Here is an 18491-nt window from a genome sequence, read left to right as displayed (position 1 = left end):
TTAGGAAGATTGAAATCATATCTACTATCTTTTCTGCCCAAAATGCCATGAAACTGGAAATCAACTAGAAGAAAAAAGCTGGAAAAGGAACAATAATGTGGAAACTACACAACATGGTACTAAACAACCAATGGGTTGCCAAAGAAATAAAGGGAGAAATCAAAAAACATCTGGAGACAAATGAGAATGAAAACACACCATACCAACTCTTATGCGACGCAGCAAAAGTGGTCCTAAGAGGGAAATTTATAGCAATACAGGCCCACATTAACAAACAAGAGAGAGCTCAATAAGAAATCTTAAACTACGCAAAACAGAACTAGAAAAACAAGAAGAAAGCAAGCCCAAACTCAGCAGAAGGAGGGAAATAACAAAAATTAGAGCAGAAATACATGAAATGGAAACAAAAAAAGACTGTAAAGGATGAAAGAAACAAGAAGCTGGTTCTTTGAGGATAAACAACACTGACAAACCCTTAGCCAGTCTCAGTAAGAAAAAAAGAGAGAGGGTTCAAATAAAATTAGAAATAAAAGAGGAGAAATTACAACAGATACCACAGAAATACAAAATATTATAAGAGAATATTATGAAAAACTATATGCCAACAAACTGGACTATCTAGAAGAAATGGATAAATTCTTAGACTCTTACAACCTCCAAAAACTGAATCAAGAAGAAACAGAGAATCTGAATAGACCAATCACTAGTAAAGAGATTGAAACAGTAATCAAAAACCTCCCCCAAAATAAAAGTCCAGGACCAGATGGCCTCTTGGGAGAATTCTACCAAACATTCAAAGACAATTTATTACCTATTCTTCTCAAACTATTTCAAAAAATTGAGGAAGACGGAAACATTCCTAACACATCCTACAAGGCCAAAATCACCCTGACACCAAAAAGCCAGACAAGGACAACAGAAAGAAGGAAAATTACAGGCCCATATTGCTGATGAACATAAATGCAAAAATCCTCAACAAATATTGGCAAACCAAATACAGCAATACACTAAAAAGATCGTACATCATGATCAAGTGGGATTCATACAACAGGCACAGGCATGGTTCAACATCTGCAAATAAGTCAATGTGATACACCATATTAACAAAACGAGGAATAAAAATCACATGATCATCCCCATAGATGCAAACAAAGCATTTGACAAGATCCAACATCGGTTCATGATAAAAACTCTCAATAAAATGTGTAAAGAAGGAAAACGCCTCAACATAATAAAGGCCATATATGAGAAAGCCACAGCCAACATCATAGTCAGCAGGTGAAACTGAAAGCCATCCCTCTGAGAACAGGAACAAGACAAGGGTGCCCACTCTCACTGCTCTTATTCAACATAGTACTAAAGGTTTGGGCCAGAGAAATTAGGCAGGAAAAAGAAATAAAAGGAATCCAAACTCTCACTGTCTTTTCAGACAACTTGATTTTATATATAGAAAACCCTAAAGAATCCATTGGAAAACTGTTAGAAATAATCAACAACTACAGTAAAGTTGCAGGATACAAAGTCAACAAGGAAAATCAGTGACATTTCTATACTCTTAATAACGAACTAAGGGAACAAGAACTCAAGAATACAACCCCATTTACAATTGCAACAAAAAGAATAAAATATCTAGGAATAAGTTTAACCAAGGAAGGGAAAGACCTATACAAGATAAACTATAAAAGATTACTGAAAGAAATCAATAATGACATAAACAAATGGAAAGACATTCCATGTACATGGATTGGAAGAATAAACAGTTCAAATGTCCATACTACCTAAAGCAACCTACAGATTTAATGTAATCCCAATCAGAATCCCAATGACAGTCTTCACAAAAATAGAAGAAAAAAATCTTAAAATTCATATGCAGCAACAAAAGACCCTGAATAGCCAAAGCAATCCTGAGAAACAAGAACAAAGCTGGTGGCACTGCAATCCCTGACTTCAAAACATATTACAAAGCTATAGTAATGGTACAGCACGGTACTGGTACAAAAACAGGCGCACAGATCAATGGAACATAACTGAAAGCCCAGAAATAACCACACTTCTACGGACAGCTAACCTTTGACAAAGGAGCCAAGAACATTGTGGAGAAAAGAAAGCCTCTTCAATAAATGGTACTGGGAAAACTGGACAGCCACATGAAAAAGAATGAAAGCAGACCATTATCTTTCTCCATAGACAAAAATAGACTCAAAATGGATCAAAGAGTTGAAGGCAAGACCTGAAACAATAAAACTTATGGAAGAAAATATAGGCAGTATACTCTTACTCATCAGCCTTAAAAGGATCTTTACAAATACGATGTCCACTCAGACAAGGGAAACAAAAGAAAAAAAAAACAAGTGGGACTTCATCAGACTAAAGAGCTTCCAGAAGGCAAAAGAAACCAAGATCAAAATGAAAAAACAACCCATCAACTGGGAGAAAATATTTGCAAATCATACATCTGATAAGGGGTTTATCTCCATAATATATAAAGAACTCACACAATTGAACTACAGAAAAATAAACAACTCAATTAAAAAGTGGGAAGAGGATATGAACATTTTTCCAAAGAAGATATACAGATGGCCAATAGGTACAAGAAAAGATGCTCAACATCACTAATTATCAGGGAGATGCAAATCAAAACTACAGTTAGATATCATCTTACGCCCATTAGAACGGCTACAGTCACCAAGACAAAAAATAATAAATGTTGGAAATGTTGGAGAGGTTGTGGAGAAAAGGGAACACTCATACATTGCTGGTAGGAATGTAAACTAGTGCAGCTACTTTTAAAAACAGTATGGAGACTTCTCAAAAAATTAAAAATAGAATTACCATATGACCCAGCTATCCCACTACTGGGTATTTATCCAAACAACTTGAAATCAACAATTCAAAGAGACTCATGCACCCCTATGTTCATTGCAGCATTATTCACAATAGCCAAGATGTGGAAGCAACCCAAATGCCCATTGACTGATGATTAGATAAAGAAGATGTGGTATATATACATAATGGAATACTACTCAGCCATAAAAAAAGACAAAATCATCCCATTTGCAGCCACATGGATGGACCTTGAGGGCATCATGTTAAGCGAAATAAGCCAGACAGAGAAAGACAAATATCATATTATTTCACTCATATGTGGAATATAAACAAACTTACAGACAAAGAAAACAATTTAGTGGTTACCGGGGTAGGGAGTGGGCACAAGGCAGGCAGAGGCACACTCATATGGTGTTTGGAAAATATTAACGTACAACTGAAATTTCACAATGCTATAAATTATTTAGACCACAATAAAAAAATTTTAAAAAATACATCATGAGTTTCTACTGATACTTCTGATTCAAAATCAGGAATACAAGGTAAATTAACCTTAATCTCACATCTTTATCATCTATCAACCACACCAGTTTTTAATATGTCCATAATTACTATTTCTACTTATCTCACAATACACACACAGTAGTTACAGTAACACTACAAGCAACTTTGAGATTAATGAAAACAGCTGATGATTTGGTGGTGGAGCGGGGGTTATGTGTTAGTCCTCAGGATATATTCTGGTAAGGATACACAGTCAACTTATTGCGTTTTAAAGTCATTTGAAGAAGTTCCTCTCTGACAGGTTATGCCACCACTATATACAATAAATTTCCTTTCCCTTGTGTTTTTACTGATTTTTTTATATAAAATATTAACATAGCTGCAATGTTAAATCAATATTGTTAGCAACCTCTTCTACCCAACATCTTATCTGAAGTATTTACTCCTAGTTAATACCAATAAGACAAACAGTAAGTTTATTCAACTTTTTATATGTACTTTCTCCCCTCATTTTGCAAAATTGTGCTGTATCTTTGCATACTATACTGTTTCCCTAATCACCATTGTTTAATCTTAGTTCTTTAGGTAAAATAAATTTAATGCTTGCCTTCAGGCCTTATATTAAATCTTTCATGCCTTGTTGGTTAATCTAAAGCTTGTTCTCTTACAGATTCCTCAGGAATGGTTCCGAGAAACAACATTCCCTGAGTGGTCATGTCAATTTGTCTGTGGTCTTTATATCTGAAGGTCAGTTTGGCTGGATATGAAACCCATACCTTGCCATTTTGAGTATGTTTAAAATGCCACTCCATTACCTTCTGGCATAAAGCATTAGTGAAGACTGTGATTTTCTTTAAGTCAATAATTTTACTAGATAATTGCTCAGTGTTGGCATTCTTGAATTGACTTTCCAAAATATGCAGTGTACCCTCCCAATATACAGTTTTAAATAGTCTTCTAGTTTAGGAACACTTTCCCATACTGGGTTTTTAGTATTTGTTTTGTTCTATTTCTTTTAGTTTTCTTCTTTGAGATTCCTATTACATGTAGGCTTGTTTTTTTTTTTTAATCTATTTGTGTATCTTTTATTTTCTTTTGAATCCTTTGGATTTTAATTTTTTTCAATTTTAAAAATTTGTCCTCCTATCTTGTATTTCTCATGGCATTATCTATTGTGTACTTGCTTTTGTGTTTTTTCTAGTTTAATCTACAATTCTGATATGATTTTCTTTTATTTCTAACTCTTTGAGTGTTCTCTTCAAATCTTCCTTTTTCTTTTTTCTTTTTTTCGCATGTACATCACATTTCAAATTCTGGATACATTACATCATGTTCACCACTCAAACACTAATTATAGTGCATCCCCTCACATGTGACCCTAATCACCCCATTTGCCCTCCCCCCCCTTCCCCAATGGTAACCACCAGTCCAATCTCCAATGCTATGTGGGTTTTTTTTGTCGTTTTTATCTTCTACTTATGAGTGAGATCATATGGTTCTAAATCTTCCTTTTTCTGTAATCAATCTTATTTCTAGTTTTCCTAATTCTGTTTTATGCTGTGCTTCATAGAGTCTGTCATTTTCTAAATTTTTTAGTTCATTTTGAAATAGGAGGTCACAGTTTTCTTGTTTTGTGAGCATGTCTATTTGGTGGATCTCCATTGCCTCTAAGGATGTTATCTCGCGTCTTGTCTTGTACTTTTTTCTTATAATAATCTACATGGAACTCCACTGCAGTCCGTTTTGCTGATGTTTTAAATGAAATAAAATGTCCTGTGCTCTTAGGAGGAAGAGGTGGATTACAATTGCTGCTCTAGATTCATGGGCTCTAGACCTATCTCTTGTGTTGTTTTCCCAAAATGACAGAAAACATGGCCTCATACTTGGACTCCTTGCTCCTCTCCCCTACTTTTACCTGCACCTTTTCTTTCCTTTGCCCCACTGTCTTACTTACATTAGGCTCTATTCCGAGCAGTTTCTCCTCAGTGTGGGGTCATAGAAGAGAGCTTTTTACTTTCAAGAGATTATATGGCTAAGGAGGGTCCAGAACCATGAAACTTGGGCACATTACACATCTCTTGCATTCAACTATGAATAGCATCCTCCATTTCTCCTTTCTCAGTTTTGGTTGCTGTTCTCAAATTGGTCTGCATTCTCCAGTGAAATACTATTGTCAATTCCTATTCTCAGAGCTGTGAGCATCCCAGTCAGCTTTCACTCTGCATCCTCCCAGACAAAAGCTGATACCACAAGGGTCCAGGTTCATGGTGTGCCACACCTGTTTGTACTTGGGGGGCCCACCAGGGGAAATGTTGTTGCCTACTTTTGTTGTAGATAGTGATGGTGAAATCTTCAGTTTTGCCATCCAAGCTGTTGTATTTATGGTAGGATTCCAGTAGATGCAAAAACTATGTCATGCCATTTTCCCAGAATCCTCTCTAAGTCACTCTTTTTTGTTATTTACACATTTTTAGCTTTCCACACAATTCTAAGCTTAAGAAATATATTTTATTTCTATCTTCCTTTGTTCCTCAAGCTTTATATTTAACAGTTTGAATTCTATCTAGATACTTGTCATACTTACCTATCTCTATTTCCTTAATACCACTAAAATTTAAGTGCTCCAAATTTTTCTTTCCCTCTTCTTAAAATCTTAAAATTTACTAGATTTTATGAAAATTTCAGAACGTTAGCAATATTAAAATTAAAACCATACAAAAAGAAAAATATTTAAAATCATATTCAATAATAAGAAAATTTACTCAGCTAAAAACTACCTTATATCAACAAGAGAGCATTCCAAAGATAATCTTCCCATCGTCTTTAGGTTTTCTTGAAGTTCTCTCAAACATTTAATATTCACTACTAGTTCAACACCCACGTCATACAGCAAGACCTATGAAAACAATAACTTTAAGTCTATGGAAAGACAACACTTCAAAACATTTTTTTGCAAACTGAAGAGCACAATAAAAATTGGACTAAATAACTCCAGGATAAAAATACAAAATCATTCACTTTCATCATTATATTTTTCACTGCATTTACCTCTACCAACGTGTCTGTAACCATTCTGATGATCTGGCCTCTTCGCCACTGATTTTTATCTGGGATCTGAACAGCACAGTGCATATCATTTTCCCACTTAATAGGTTCCCATTTTGAGTTTTCATAAGCAGCTACCATCTTTTCTTCTAAACTATGTAAAGAAAAACAATTTTAACTTTCTAAACCTTTTCACATAACATATAATTCTCTGACAACATGTCTCCTACTGTCCTCCCTTACTCAGCTTATTCCAGCCAAACTGGATACCTTGTTCTTTCTTGAATACCCAAGGACATTTCCACTGCAGAGTCTTTGAACCGGCTTTTCCCTCTGCCTGAGATGAACTTCCACCAGATATCCTCATGCCTTACTCCCTTCTCTTCTTCTTCAGGAACCATTTTAAACATCACTGCCTCTGTGAGGTCTTGCTTGATCTTCCTAAAATTGTCTTCCTCCCCGATTGCTTTGTCTCTATTGTCTTTATCACCATCTGCTACACTAAATGTTTCATTTGTTGTCTCTCTCTCTCTACTAGAATTTAAGCTCCATCACAGCAAAGACATCCATGTTTTTACCAGTGTATCCCCAAGACTTAGAATACTGGCTGTCAAATAATAGGTGCTCAATAAATATTTGTGGAATGAATAAATTCCAATACAATGAAAGCAACCATTAAAGATACTGTTCGTATAGTTTTAACTAGTTTTTCAGTGACTATTTAGCTGAAATAATTTTTCTACCTTTAAAGTTCTGCAATTATGACATCTGTATCTTTGAAACAAAATATAGAAAAAAAAGAATAAAAACATATGCAATATATGTTTTCCTTGTATGTTATACCTATTAAGTAAGTTTTCTGTCAATAACCACTGAACATAAATCTTCTCAGGAGATACTACATTACAGATATGCACAGGCAGTTCCTTATTATAAAGTGATTGGAGATTCTCATTAGATAGAGATTTTGCAGACACAGGATTTAAACTGTTTACTTCATTTGAAATAATTTCTTCTGGAGAAGGATCCCATACTTCAACATGCTTTTTGGAATTATCTTTGAGGGTATATCTGAAAAATTAAAAAAAAACATTAGCAAAAAGAGTAGTTTGTAAAATATTTTTATTTGCTTAGATCTAGAAATGAACAAGTTTCAGCTATGGTTCACTGCTTCCCAGTTTTGATATTAATAGCAACTTTAGTATTTTTCTTTTCAAAAAAAAAGTTCTTAACTACCACCAGCATAAGCACAAAAATCTAAAAGCCAAACTATTTTAAAAACACAGTTGAAAATACCAACTTTGCTCATAATTTCACCATTTCCCATTGATGTCTTGTATTCACAAAGGAAGAGAAGAATTATTCGGACTTTTTTGATAACCTGAATATATCTCTTTGACTAAAAAGTATCAGTTCATGTGCTAATGAGAACACAAGTGGAAAAACAACTGTTATTAAAATGTTAATGAGAAAAATTATTAAATGAAGTGTTTAGAATGTTTAATAAATCAGATTAGTTCAGACTTTAACCACAGATAATTAGATTTCATTTGTTATTTCTATTAGGAAAAACAATTTCTTTCATACTAAGCTTGAGACTTAGGTAAATAACAATTTTTGCAGCTAAATCTAATGGACAGTTTTCAGTTCTTACTTGGCATGAACTCTGAGTACCAGCTACTCTTTCCTTCTTAAAATGTTCTCTTTCTTTGGTTGCTGGTTTTTCTTGAGTCTCACGTTCCTATCTACCATTTTTCTGGACTTCTCTTTTTTTCCCATAAGTGATAATCCTCAGAGTTGCATCTTTATCAAGGGAGATTGAGATGAATGATCAAAGTAATAACTTCATTCATTCTTACCAACTCATTTATCATTTATATGCTGCTAACTCCCATCTGAATTACCTAACTAGGTCTCTCTGCTGAGCTTTAGCTGCGTATAGCTCCATTCAACTAATATTTACTGGGTACATACTGTGAGCCAAGAATAATGCTAGATAACAGAAACATGGCAGTGGACAAAATAGGCAGAGTTCCGGTCCTCATGGAGCTTACAGTGTAGTGATTTTGAGAGACTTACATAATTACACAAAAAATAAATTATAACATGAACAAGAGTTACTAAGAAAAGAACAAGGGCATAGGCCAACGAAATATAATCTTGTCTGGGAGTTGGGGTTTCTCTAAGCGACATTTCAACTGAGATTTAAAAACGCTAAGTAGGAGTTAGCTCAGCATTCCAGGATCTGAAAGAAAACATGTAGCTGTGACATAGTAAGAGGACAGAAGACAACATAAAGTTTGAAGTAGGCAGGGGCCAGATTATTTGGGCAACACTATTTTTTATTTTATAAAGGATAGGGGGCACTGTGTATGACATAGTTGAGTCCAATAAAGACACTAGAATGTGGGACTTCACATTTCTTGTCATTCCTCAGGTGATCAGGGCAGGCAATGATCAAGGGAAGCTCATGTTCTAATTTGAGGCTAGGCAACAGATACAATGAAAACAGTGGGTCTAGTTGCAGTAGTCAGAAAACAGGAACCTGGGTTTTGGAGGGCAAGGAGATTGACTGGGGCTGCCAGAAGATGAGGAGTAGATTTACTAAAACTGAGTTTAAGCTTCAGGACCCCTCATTTGCATGGGTACCCTGGCAAGGGGCAAAGCAATGTGCTTCTGTAAAGTTTTCAAAAGTAAATACTTTAACTGAAATTAGTTAAGATCATTGATTCCTTCTATTCCCACTTTTCCTCTGTCACATTTCTTCCCATCTCGGGTGTCAGGCACAGTATTTTAGGGGGTTGGCTAAAGGGAAGTGGAGTTGGAGATACATTTAGTTTGGAGTTACTGGGATATAGGTTTGTGGCTGATAACCAGTTTCCTGTAAAATTAAGCTACTCTACTGCTAGCCATCTTGGTCTAGGAATGGATTCCAGAAATACTCCCACCACCTTAACGTCACAGCATGAAAATACAGGGCCCAATATAACACTCGTGATATACCACTACAATGAGGATGCTGAAGATAAATTGCTTAATGAGTACTGTGACCGGGCCACCCAATTTACATCTGTTGTTCTGGCATAATAGTGCATCTCTTTTACTCTTAAACATGTCCCAGTTTGGATGAGAAATATGGCCAGCCTACTAATAAATTAATTAATTCAATATATTAATAAATGTTCAAACTGTATTTAAGATTCATCACTATACAACAAAACTTGAAATGTCTTGAAATATTATTTATATATGTAATGGATATATACATGAAAGAAACATGATAGATTTTCCTAAAATTTTTAGAAATTTACATGATATTACCAATAATTAAGCTATAGATCCAAAAAAAACTTTTAAAATTTACCAATAAACAAATTTCAATCAACCATACTAGAGGAAAGACTGAACTACTTTTTTACTCTCTCTATAGGGAGTATCACAAACTCTGACTTTTCATGTGGTGATCAGTATATGGCTAAACAAGGTAATAAGAAAGTATTTTACAGATGAGTCTGAATTTCGTAATGTTTGTGGCATTCATAAACTTTTGAAAATTTGTAATTTCTTGTGATTTATCAGTCTACATAAATATTTTTGCTTATTTAACTCAATAGCTCTAAGTGTGCATTCTTTTTCTTAAAGAGAGCCCCCCAAATGGTACAAATTTCAGGCTCACTCATGAAGTCTGGATTTGCCCTTGCTGAGCACAAAGTGTGAGCATTTAGAAATGAGTAAACAGGCCCGGTCTCTTCTCATCACTGTGCTGTCTCATCTGTTTTCCTTAGTCATTGCAATACCTGCTCCTCACTCTTTATCGCGTGTTCCTGTTACTATGCAACTAAACAGACTACCACAGTCTAGTCCTGCGAACCCAAAAGCTTAGTGCACACCTCACAGCTCCCTGACCGCTGCACAATGGTCTGCCATTTGAAGATGTCTCCCTCTGCTTTTAATATGTCCAAAGCTGATATCACCTTTACTTTCCCCAAACCTGGTCCCCACTCCTCTGTTTCCTGTTCTCAGGGAACAGGATCACCAGTCACTTGGTGGTCCAGGTTAGTGATTGTGAAAGTCAATCTCGACTCTCTCTTCTTCCTCACCTACAAAGAGTAGCAAGGTCTTGTGATGCTCACTCCTTTATGTGTGATTATCTACCCATTTTTCTATCCCCAAGTAACTGTCACTTCAATAGCCTCTAGTACCCACTTTTAGCCTAACTCTTTATTTTTAACCCTTGCAGCCAGAGAGCTTTCTAAAATGGAAAGCTACTCAGTCCTCTGCTTGAAATCCTTCAATAGTGCCCCTTTCCTCAAGAGAGAAAGTTCAAACACGCTTAAGTTTGAAAAGTATTTTAATTGACTCCTCAGTGACCAATGTTCTTTAATTATCTGGTCTCTGCATTTCTCTCTAGCTTTGTCTCTTGCCATACCAGCCACTACTACCTTTTCTTCCATCAGCTGTGTGAATGTCCTAACAATACCTAAACACACCATGTTTTTCCTGTATATAGGCCTTTACTCCTGGTATATCAGGAAATCCAGCTTAGGTGACATCTCCAGCGGTAAGCCCTCCAAGATTCCCTAGTACCGTCACTACCCTTAGCACAGTCCCTAACACACTGAAAGGTAAGACTGACCATCTCTCCTTCCTACCACATCTGCGCTAAGCTTCTTGAAGGCACAAACCATCCTTATTCACCACTGAGTACAGCATTTGTTACAGCATAACAAGTAGGCATATAACTGAATAGAGAAAACTAGCTAATGAACTTTTTGTTTTTTTAAAGAAACAACTTTATTGAGGTATATTTTACATATCACAAAGTTCACCCAGGGGCCAGCCCAGTGGAGCAGTGGTTAAGTTTGCGTGCTATGCTTTGGTAGCCCAGGGTTCACAGGTTCAGATGCTGGGTGTGGATCTACACACTGCTCATGCTGTGATGGGGTTCCATATACAAAGTAGAGGAAGACTGGCAGGGATGTTGGCTCAGGGCCAATCTTCCTCACCCCAAAAAAAGTTCACCCAGGGGGCCAGCCCAGTGGCATAGTGGTTAAGCTTGTGCACTCTGCTTTGGCAGGCCAGGGTTCACCGGTTGGGCTCCCAGGCGGGGACCTACACATAAGCCATGCTGTGGCGGCATCCCATAGCTGTGAACACTTGCTTGCAAGCCTGTGTATGGACATATGTTTTCATTTCTCCTGGGTGGACACCTAGGAGGGAAACTGCTGGGGTGCACGGCAGTTTTATGTTTAACTTTTTAAGAAGTTTGCAAACCATTTTCCAAACAGGCTACATCATTTTAAATTCCCGCCAATAATGAGGGTTACTCCACATCCTCACCAACAGCTGTAATTGACTATCTTATATATATAATAGCTATTCGAGTGGATGACAAAAGGTATATTACTGTGATTTTAATTTTCATTCTCTAATGATTAATGATGTTGAGCATCTTTTCATGTACTTATTAGCCAACCGTATATCCTCTTTGGTAGATGTCCATATCTTTTACCCATTCTTTTGGTTGGATTATTTCTCTTTTTACTGAGTTGTAAGAGTTCTATGAATTCCAGATACAAGTCCTTTATGGAATAAATTTTGCAAATATTTTCCCCCAGTCTGTTGTTTGTCTTTCATTTACCTCGATAGTGTCTTTCGAAGTACACAAGTTCTGCATTTTGATGAGGACCAATTACCAATTTTTAACCAAAAATTTACCAATTTTTTTCTTTTATGAACTGTGCTTTTGGTGTCATATCTAAGAAATCTTTGCCCAACTCACAGTCCTGAAGATTTCCTCCTGTTTTCCTCTAGAAGTTTAGGTCTAGCTCTTAATCTTAAGAGTATAACCCATGCTGAGTTAACTTTTGTGTATGGTGTAAGATAGGTGCTATGTTCACCTTTTGGCCTACAGCTATCCAATTCCCCCAGCACTGTTTGTTAAACAGACCTACCTTTCTCCAGTGAACTGCTTTGGCATCTTTGTTAAAAAAAGTCAACTGATTATAAAGATTTATTTCTCAACCCTCAATTCTATTTTTTGATCTATATGTCTATCTTTATGTTAGTACCACACTGTCTTGGTAACTGCAGCTTTAGTTCTGAAATTGGGAAGTGAAAGTCCTCTTTGTTTGCAAAATTGTTTTGGCTATTGTAGGTATCTTACATTTCCATACAAATTTAGGATCTTCTAGTCTATTTCTGCAAAAAGCTGTGCCAGAATTTTGACAGGGGTTGAGTTGAATCCATAGCTAATGGACTTAAAATATTTTTTAAAATTATTGAGGTGAAATTCACATAATATAAAACTATTTTAAACTGAACAAAGCAGTGGTATTTAGTATATTCATCATGTAGCACAACCATCACCTCTATCTAGCTTCAAATATTTCTATCACTCCAAAAGAAAACCCCCTTAAGCAGTTTCTCCCCATTATCCCCTCCCCTCAGCCCCTGTTAACCAATAATCTGTGTTCAGTCTCTGTGGATTTACCTATTATTGATATTTCATATAAATGGAATCATACAATATGTCATCCTCTGTGTCTGGCTTATTTTATTTAGCATAAATTTTCAAGGTTCATCAATATTACAGCATATTGCAAAATGTAATTCCTTATTTAAGGCTGAATAATATTCCACTATATGTATATACACCACAACTTGTTTATCTATTCAACCATTGATGGACATTCAGGCTGGTTCCATTTTTTGGCTGTTATGAATATACATGTACATGTATCTGTCTGAGTATTTGTTTCAATTCTTTTGGGTATATACCCAGGAAAGGAATTTCTGGGTCATATGGTAATTCCATGTTTAAACTTTTGAGGAATGGCCAAACTGTTTTCCATAATAGCTATACCGTCTGTATTTTCACCAGCAATGTACATGGTCAAATTTCTCCACCTTCTCACCAACATACTATTTTCCACTTTTTTGATTATAGCCATCCTAGTGACATAAAGTGGTACATTAATAGACTCAAAAAATAAATGTTCTTCATTTTTGAGAAGGTAATATATGCACATGGTCCAAAATTTAAAAATTACAAAAGATACCTAGAGGTAAACACGATTACTGGATTTTATGAATCTTTCTAGAGAAATAGTGCATATACATCTAATACAATATTTTTTCATTAAAAAAATTAAACATCCATCATTGGTTCTATGCCCTAATTTGATGCCTTATAAAATTAATGTTAACTGGAATAAAACAAATTTATTTAAAACTATATGATCTTCATTTTTTTTTTAAAACAAAACAACTTTGGTTAAATGAGAGGTAAGAAAATATTTAATGTTTTTAATTCAAACACTTAATTGTAGCAATGGAAGGCTCCTAAAGTCAATCAACATTATCACTCCTATCATCAGTGACCTAAACTGGCTGATGGCACAACTCAAAAAATTACAAGGTTCTATGGTCAAGAACTGTGCCTTTAAATTCTGGCTACAATAGATCTAATTGGATTATATGGGTTATACATCCGTGTAAAGATATTAATATTGATGAAAAACTCAAGGCATGTTCAGAGTTTGACACATAAATGTCATCTTCTATTATGTGTTAACCATATTTTACCACCAGATGGCCAAATTTTTTTTAAAGATTGGCCCTGAGCTAACATCTGTGGCCAATCTTCTTTTTTTTTTCCTTCTTCCTCTTTCTTTTCCCCAAGGCCCCCAAGTACATAGTTGTATATTCTAGTTGTAGGTCCTTCTAGTTGTGCTATGTGGGATGCTGCCTCAACACGGCTTGTTAAGCAGTGCCCTGTCCACACCCAGGATCCTAACTGGGAAAATCCCGGGCTGCCGAAGCAGAGCACGCCAACTTAACCACTCGGACACGTGGCCAGCCCCTCCAATTTTTTTAAAATTTCAGCTTTACTGAGGTATAACTGACATATAAAAGTGTGAGATATTTAAAGTGTACACTGTGGTGATTTGATATATGTATACATTGTGAAAGGATTCCCCTCATGTAGTTATCTAGTGCCTCACCTATTTATCTTTTTTTCTTTTGGTAAGGGCAGAGTTGTGTGTACCTTACATGACTTTCATATTGCCCACTAAATTCATGATTTTCTAACTAGAAAATTCTCATTTAATATTTGAATTTATATGTAAGGATAATATACATAAAGATGGTGCTAAAGGCAGGGAAATTTTATTTTAAAAGTGAGTAACTCCCTGCGTACTCTACTGAATGCTACTCTTCCAGAAAGGTGCCCACTATCACAAAGAGCTCTTCTTCCCAGACTCTATTCTGCTTAGTGGCGAAGAGTTTTGTTTTAGCTTTGGCACTCCCCCATAACAGTGACATATCATGGTGAGGTGATAGGGGCTTGCTGTTTTCTTCTGCTGCTCTTGGTATTCTTAATGAGTTTTTGGAACATTCATCTAACAAATACCTTATTCCCTGATGCTGTTTAAAACAAAGAGAAATTTCAAAGTTTAAAATCAGCTTTATTCCATAATCCATGAAAGAAAGAACTGATAAGCTGGATTTCATTGAAATTTAAAACTTCTGCTCTGTGAAATACGCCATCAAGATGATGAGAAGACAAGCCACACACTCGGAGAAAATATTGAAAAATACTGCAAAAGACACACTGTTATCCAAAATACACAAAGAACTCTTAAAATTCAACAATAAGAAAATAACCCAATTTAAAAATGGGCCAAAAACCTTGACACCTTACCAAAGAAGACACACAGATGCCAAATAGGCATATGAAAAAATGCTCCACATCATTTGTCATCAGGGAAATGCAAATTAAAACAATGAGATACCACTGCACACCTATTTGAATGACCAAAATCTGGAATACTGAGGACACCAAATGCTGGTGAGGATGTGGAGGGACAGGAACGCTCATTCCTTGCTGTTAGAATCCAAAAATTGAATACCCACTTTGGAAGACAGTTTAGCAGTTTCTTATAAAATGAAACATACTCTTATTATATGATCCATTATATGATTCAGCAGTCACACTCTTTGGTATTTACCAAGAAGTTGAAAACTTATGTCCACACAAAAACCTGCACATGGGGGCCGGCTCCATGGCCGAGTGGTTAAGTTCACGTGCTCCGCTGTGGCGGCCCAGGGTTCAGATCCTGGGTGCGGACATGGCACTGCTTGTCAGGCCACGTTGAGGCGGCATCCCACATCCCACAACTAGAAGGAACTGCAACTAAGATATACAACTATGCATGGGGTGGGGGGGGGGCGGGGCGGTGTGTTTGGGAAATAAAGCAGGAAAAAAAAAAAGATTGGCAACAGTTGTTAGCCCAGGTGCCAATACTTAAAAAAAAAAGAAGGAAGATTGGCAACAGTTATTAGCCTAGGTGCCAATCTCAAAAACAAAAACAAAAAAACCCAAAAACCTGCACATGAATTGTTTATAGCAGCTTCATTCATAATTGCCAAACTTGTTAGCAACCAAGACATCCTTCAGTAGGCGAAAAGATAAATAGACTGTGGTACATCCAGATGAGGGAATATTATTCAGTGTGGAAAAAAATGAGCTATCAAGCCATGAAAAGAAGTAAAGGAATCTTAAATCTATATTACTAAGTGAAAGAAGCCAATCTGAGAAGGCTACATACTGTATGATTCCAACTATATGACAACGTGGAAAAGGCAAAACTACAGAGACAGTAAGAAGACCACCAGCTTCTAGAGATTAACAGGGAGGGAGAGATGAACAGGCAGAGCACTGGGAACTTTTAGGGCAGTGAAAATACTCTGTATGATACTATAATGGTAGATTCATGACATTACATATTTGTCAAAGCCCCCAGAACATACACTAATGTAAACTATTGACTTTGGATGACTATGATGTATCAGTGTAGTTTCATTGATATTAACAAATGTGCCACTCTGGCGGTTGATAGTGGGGGAGGGTGTGTACCTGTGTAGGGGCAGGGAATATAGAGAAACTCTCTGTGCTTTCTGCTCAATGTCGTGAACCTAAAACTGCTCCAAAAAATAAAGTCTATTTAACAAAATACAAAGGACGATGGACCTAAATACGAAAACCAAAACTATGAAACTTTAGAAGAACACATAGGAGAAAATCTTTATGGCCTGGGGTTAGGCACAGATTTCTTAGTTATGGGACAAAGTGCCTGAATTATAAAAGAAAACTGTCAAATTGGACTTCAAAACCAGAAACTTCTGCTCTTTCAAAGACACTATTAAGAAGCCACAGATTGGAAGAAAATATTTGGAAATATCATACCTAATGAAGGACTTGTATGTAGAATATATAAAGTACTCTCACATTTCACTAACAATACACAACACAATTTTTAAAAAAGGCAAAACATTTGAAAAGATATTTCATGAAAGAAGAGATACAAATGGCAAATAAACACATTAAAAGATCCTTAATGTCATTAAAGAAATTAAAATTAAAACCACTATGAAAGACCACTATACTCCTATTAGAGGGGCTAATATAAACACAAAATGATAAAATCAAGTGCTGACAAGGATGCAGAACAAGAGAGCTCTCATACACTGCTGTTGGGAATGCAAAATAGTAGAGCCAATTTGGAAAACATCTGGCAGTTTCTTATAAAGTTAGAAATACACTTCCTTGGAGTGATGTCAGCATCATGGCAGAGTGAGCTCTCTCAGTAAACTGTCACCTCAAAGATACAATGAAAAGGACATTCATACCCCAACACAGGACATTCACATAACACAAAAGACATCTGAGAGACCCATGTAGCCACATGTTGGAAGGTGGAGGAGCTGGAGCCCTGCTCCATCCCTGAGGAAGTGGATCAAGACCAGAAGGAAAATGACAAATACTCCTCGAAATCAATCCTGAAGACACAGAAATCTATAACCTAAATGACAAAGAATTCAAAAGAGCTATCATTGAAAAACTCAACAAGTTAAAAAAGAATACAGATAGATAATTCAACGAGTTCAGGAGCTACTTAACAAAAGAGATTGAAACTATAAGGAAGAACCAAGCAGAAATATTGGAGATGAAAAACACAATGGATGAGATAAAGCAGAATATAGATTCCCTGAACAGTAGAGCAGATGTCATTGAGGAACGAATCAGCATGATCGAGGGCAGAAATTCAGAAATGCTTCAGATGGAGGAAGAGAAAGAACTAAGACTGAAAAGAAATGGAAGAAAGTCTCTGAGCATTAATCTGACTCAATTAGGAAATGCAACATAAGGATTACAGGTATTGCAGAGAGAGAACAAAAGAAGAATGGAGCAGAAAGCTTGTTCAAAGAAATAATAGCTGAGAACTTCCCAAACCTGGAGAAGGAGATGGAAATTCATGTGAAGGAGGCCACCAGATCTCCTAACTTTGTCAATGTAAAAAGATCTACTGCAAGGCATACAGTAGTGAAGCTGGAAAAAGTCAATGACAAAGAAAAAATACTAACGGCAGCAAGGCAGAAGAAAATAACTTACAAAGGAACCTCTATCAGGCTTTCAGTGGATTTCTCAGCAGAAACTTTATGGGCTCGGAGAGAGGGGAATAATATATTCAAATCTCCGAAAGACAAAAACTTTCAGCCGAGAATACTCTGCTCAGCAAAAATATCCTTTAGATATGACGAAGAAATAAAAACGTTCCCAGATAAACAAAAGCTAAGGGAGTTCATCGCCACAAGACTCCTCCCTACAAGAAATCCTCAAGAAGACCCTCATACCTGAAAGAAAAAGAAGAAAGAGGTTACAAACCCCTGAATACAGAGATAAATAGGTAGATGAAATCAGAAAATTGGACCTACCCAGCAGAACAGGTTAGCAAATACTCATGGAAAACATTAGAGATAAAGGAAAGGAAAACATCAAAAAAAAGATAATCTTGTCATTTAAACCACAAATTCACCACACAAGATGCAATAAGATGTGAGAAAAAAACTTAGAGGAGGAAAGGAAGAGATTGAAATGGCTTAGTTTAAGGAAATAAGAGGTCATCAAAAAACGGACTCTCTCATCTATAGGATTTTGCATACAAACCTCAGGGTAACCACCAAACAAGAAAGCAGATCAGAGCCACAAATAATAAAGAAAGAGAAAACCAAGAAATCCAGCATAAAAAACTACCTAACCAAATTGGTAG

The 18491-nt window shown here is 36.1% G+C and overlaps 1 protein-coding gene across 4 annotated transcripts in view; it reads right to left on the bottom strand.

Annotated features, from left to right (window-relative positions):
- Positions 1-18491, bottom strand: part of RNF17 (ring finger protein 17) — a 152592-nt gene that overhangs the window by 54298 nt on the left and 79803 nt on the right. For all 4 annotated transcript variants that reach the window (XM_070577751.1, XM_070577750.1, XM_070577753.1 and 1 more), the window contains exons 21-23: positions 7219-7446; positions 6379-6529; positions 6108-6226 (exon numbers count right to left, since the gene is read on the bottom strand). In XM_070577751.1, coding sequence (XP_070433852.1) covers positions 6108-6226; positions 6379-6529; positions 7219-7446 — 498 coding nt within the window. The remainder of the gene's footprint in view (positions 1-6107; positions 6227-6378; positions 6530-7218; positions 7447-18491) is intronic.

Source organism: Equus przewalskii, chromosome 16, assembly GCF_037783145.1.
Source record: "Equus przewalskii isolate Varuska chromosome 16, EquPr2, whole genome shotgun sequence".
Lineage (NCBI taxonomy): Eukaryota > Metazoa > Chordata > Mammalia > Perissodactyla > Equidae > Equus > Equus przewalskii.
Note: the sequence above shows the minus strand (reverse complement) of the source record. Positions and strands in the feature narration are given on the sequence as shown.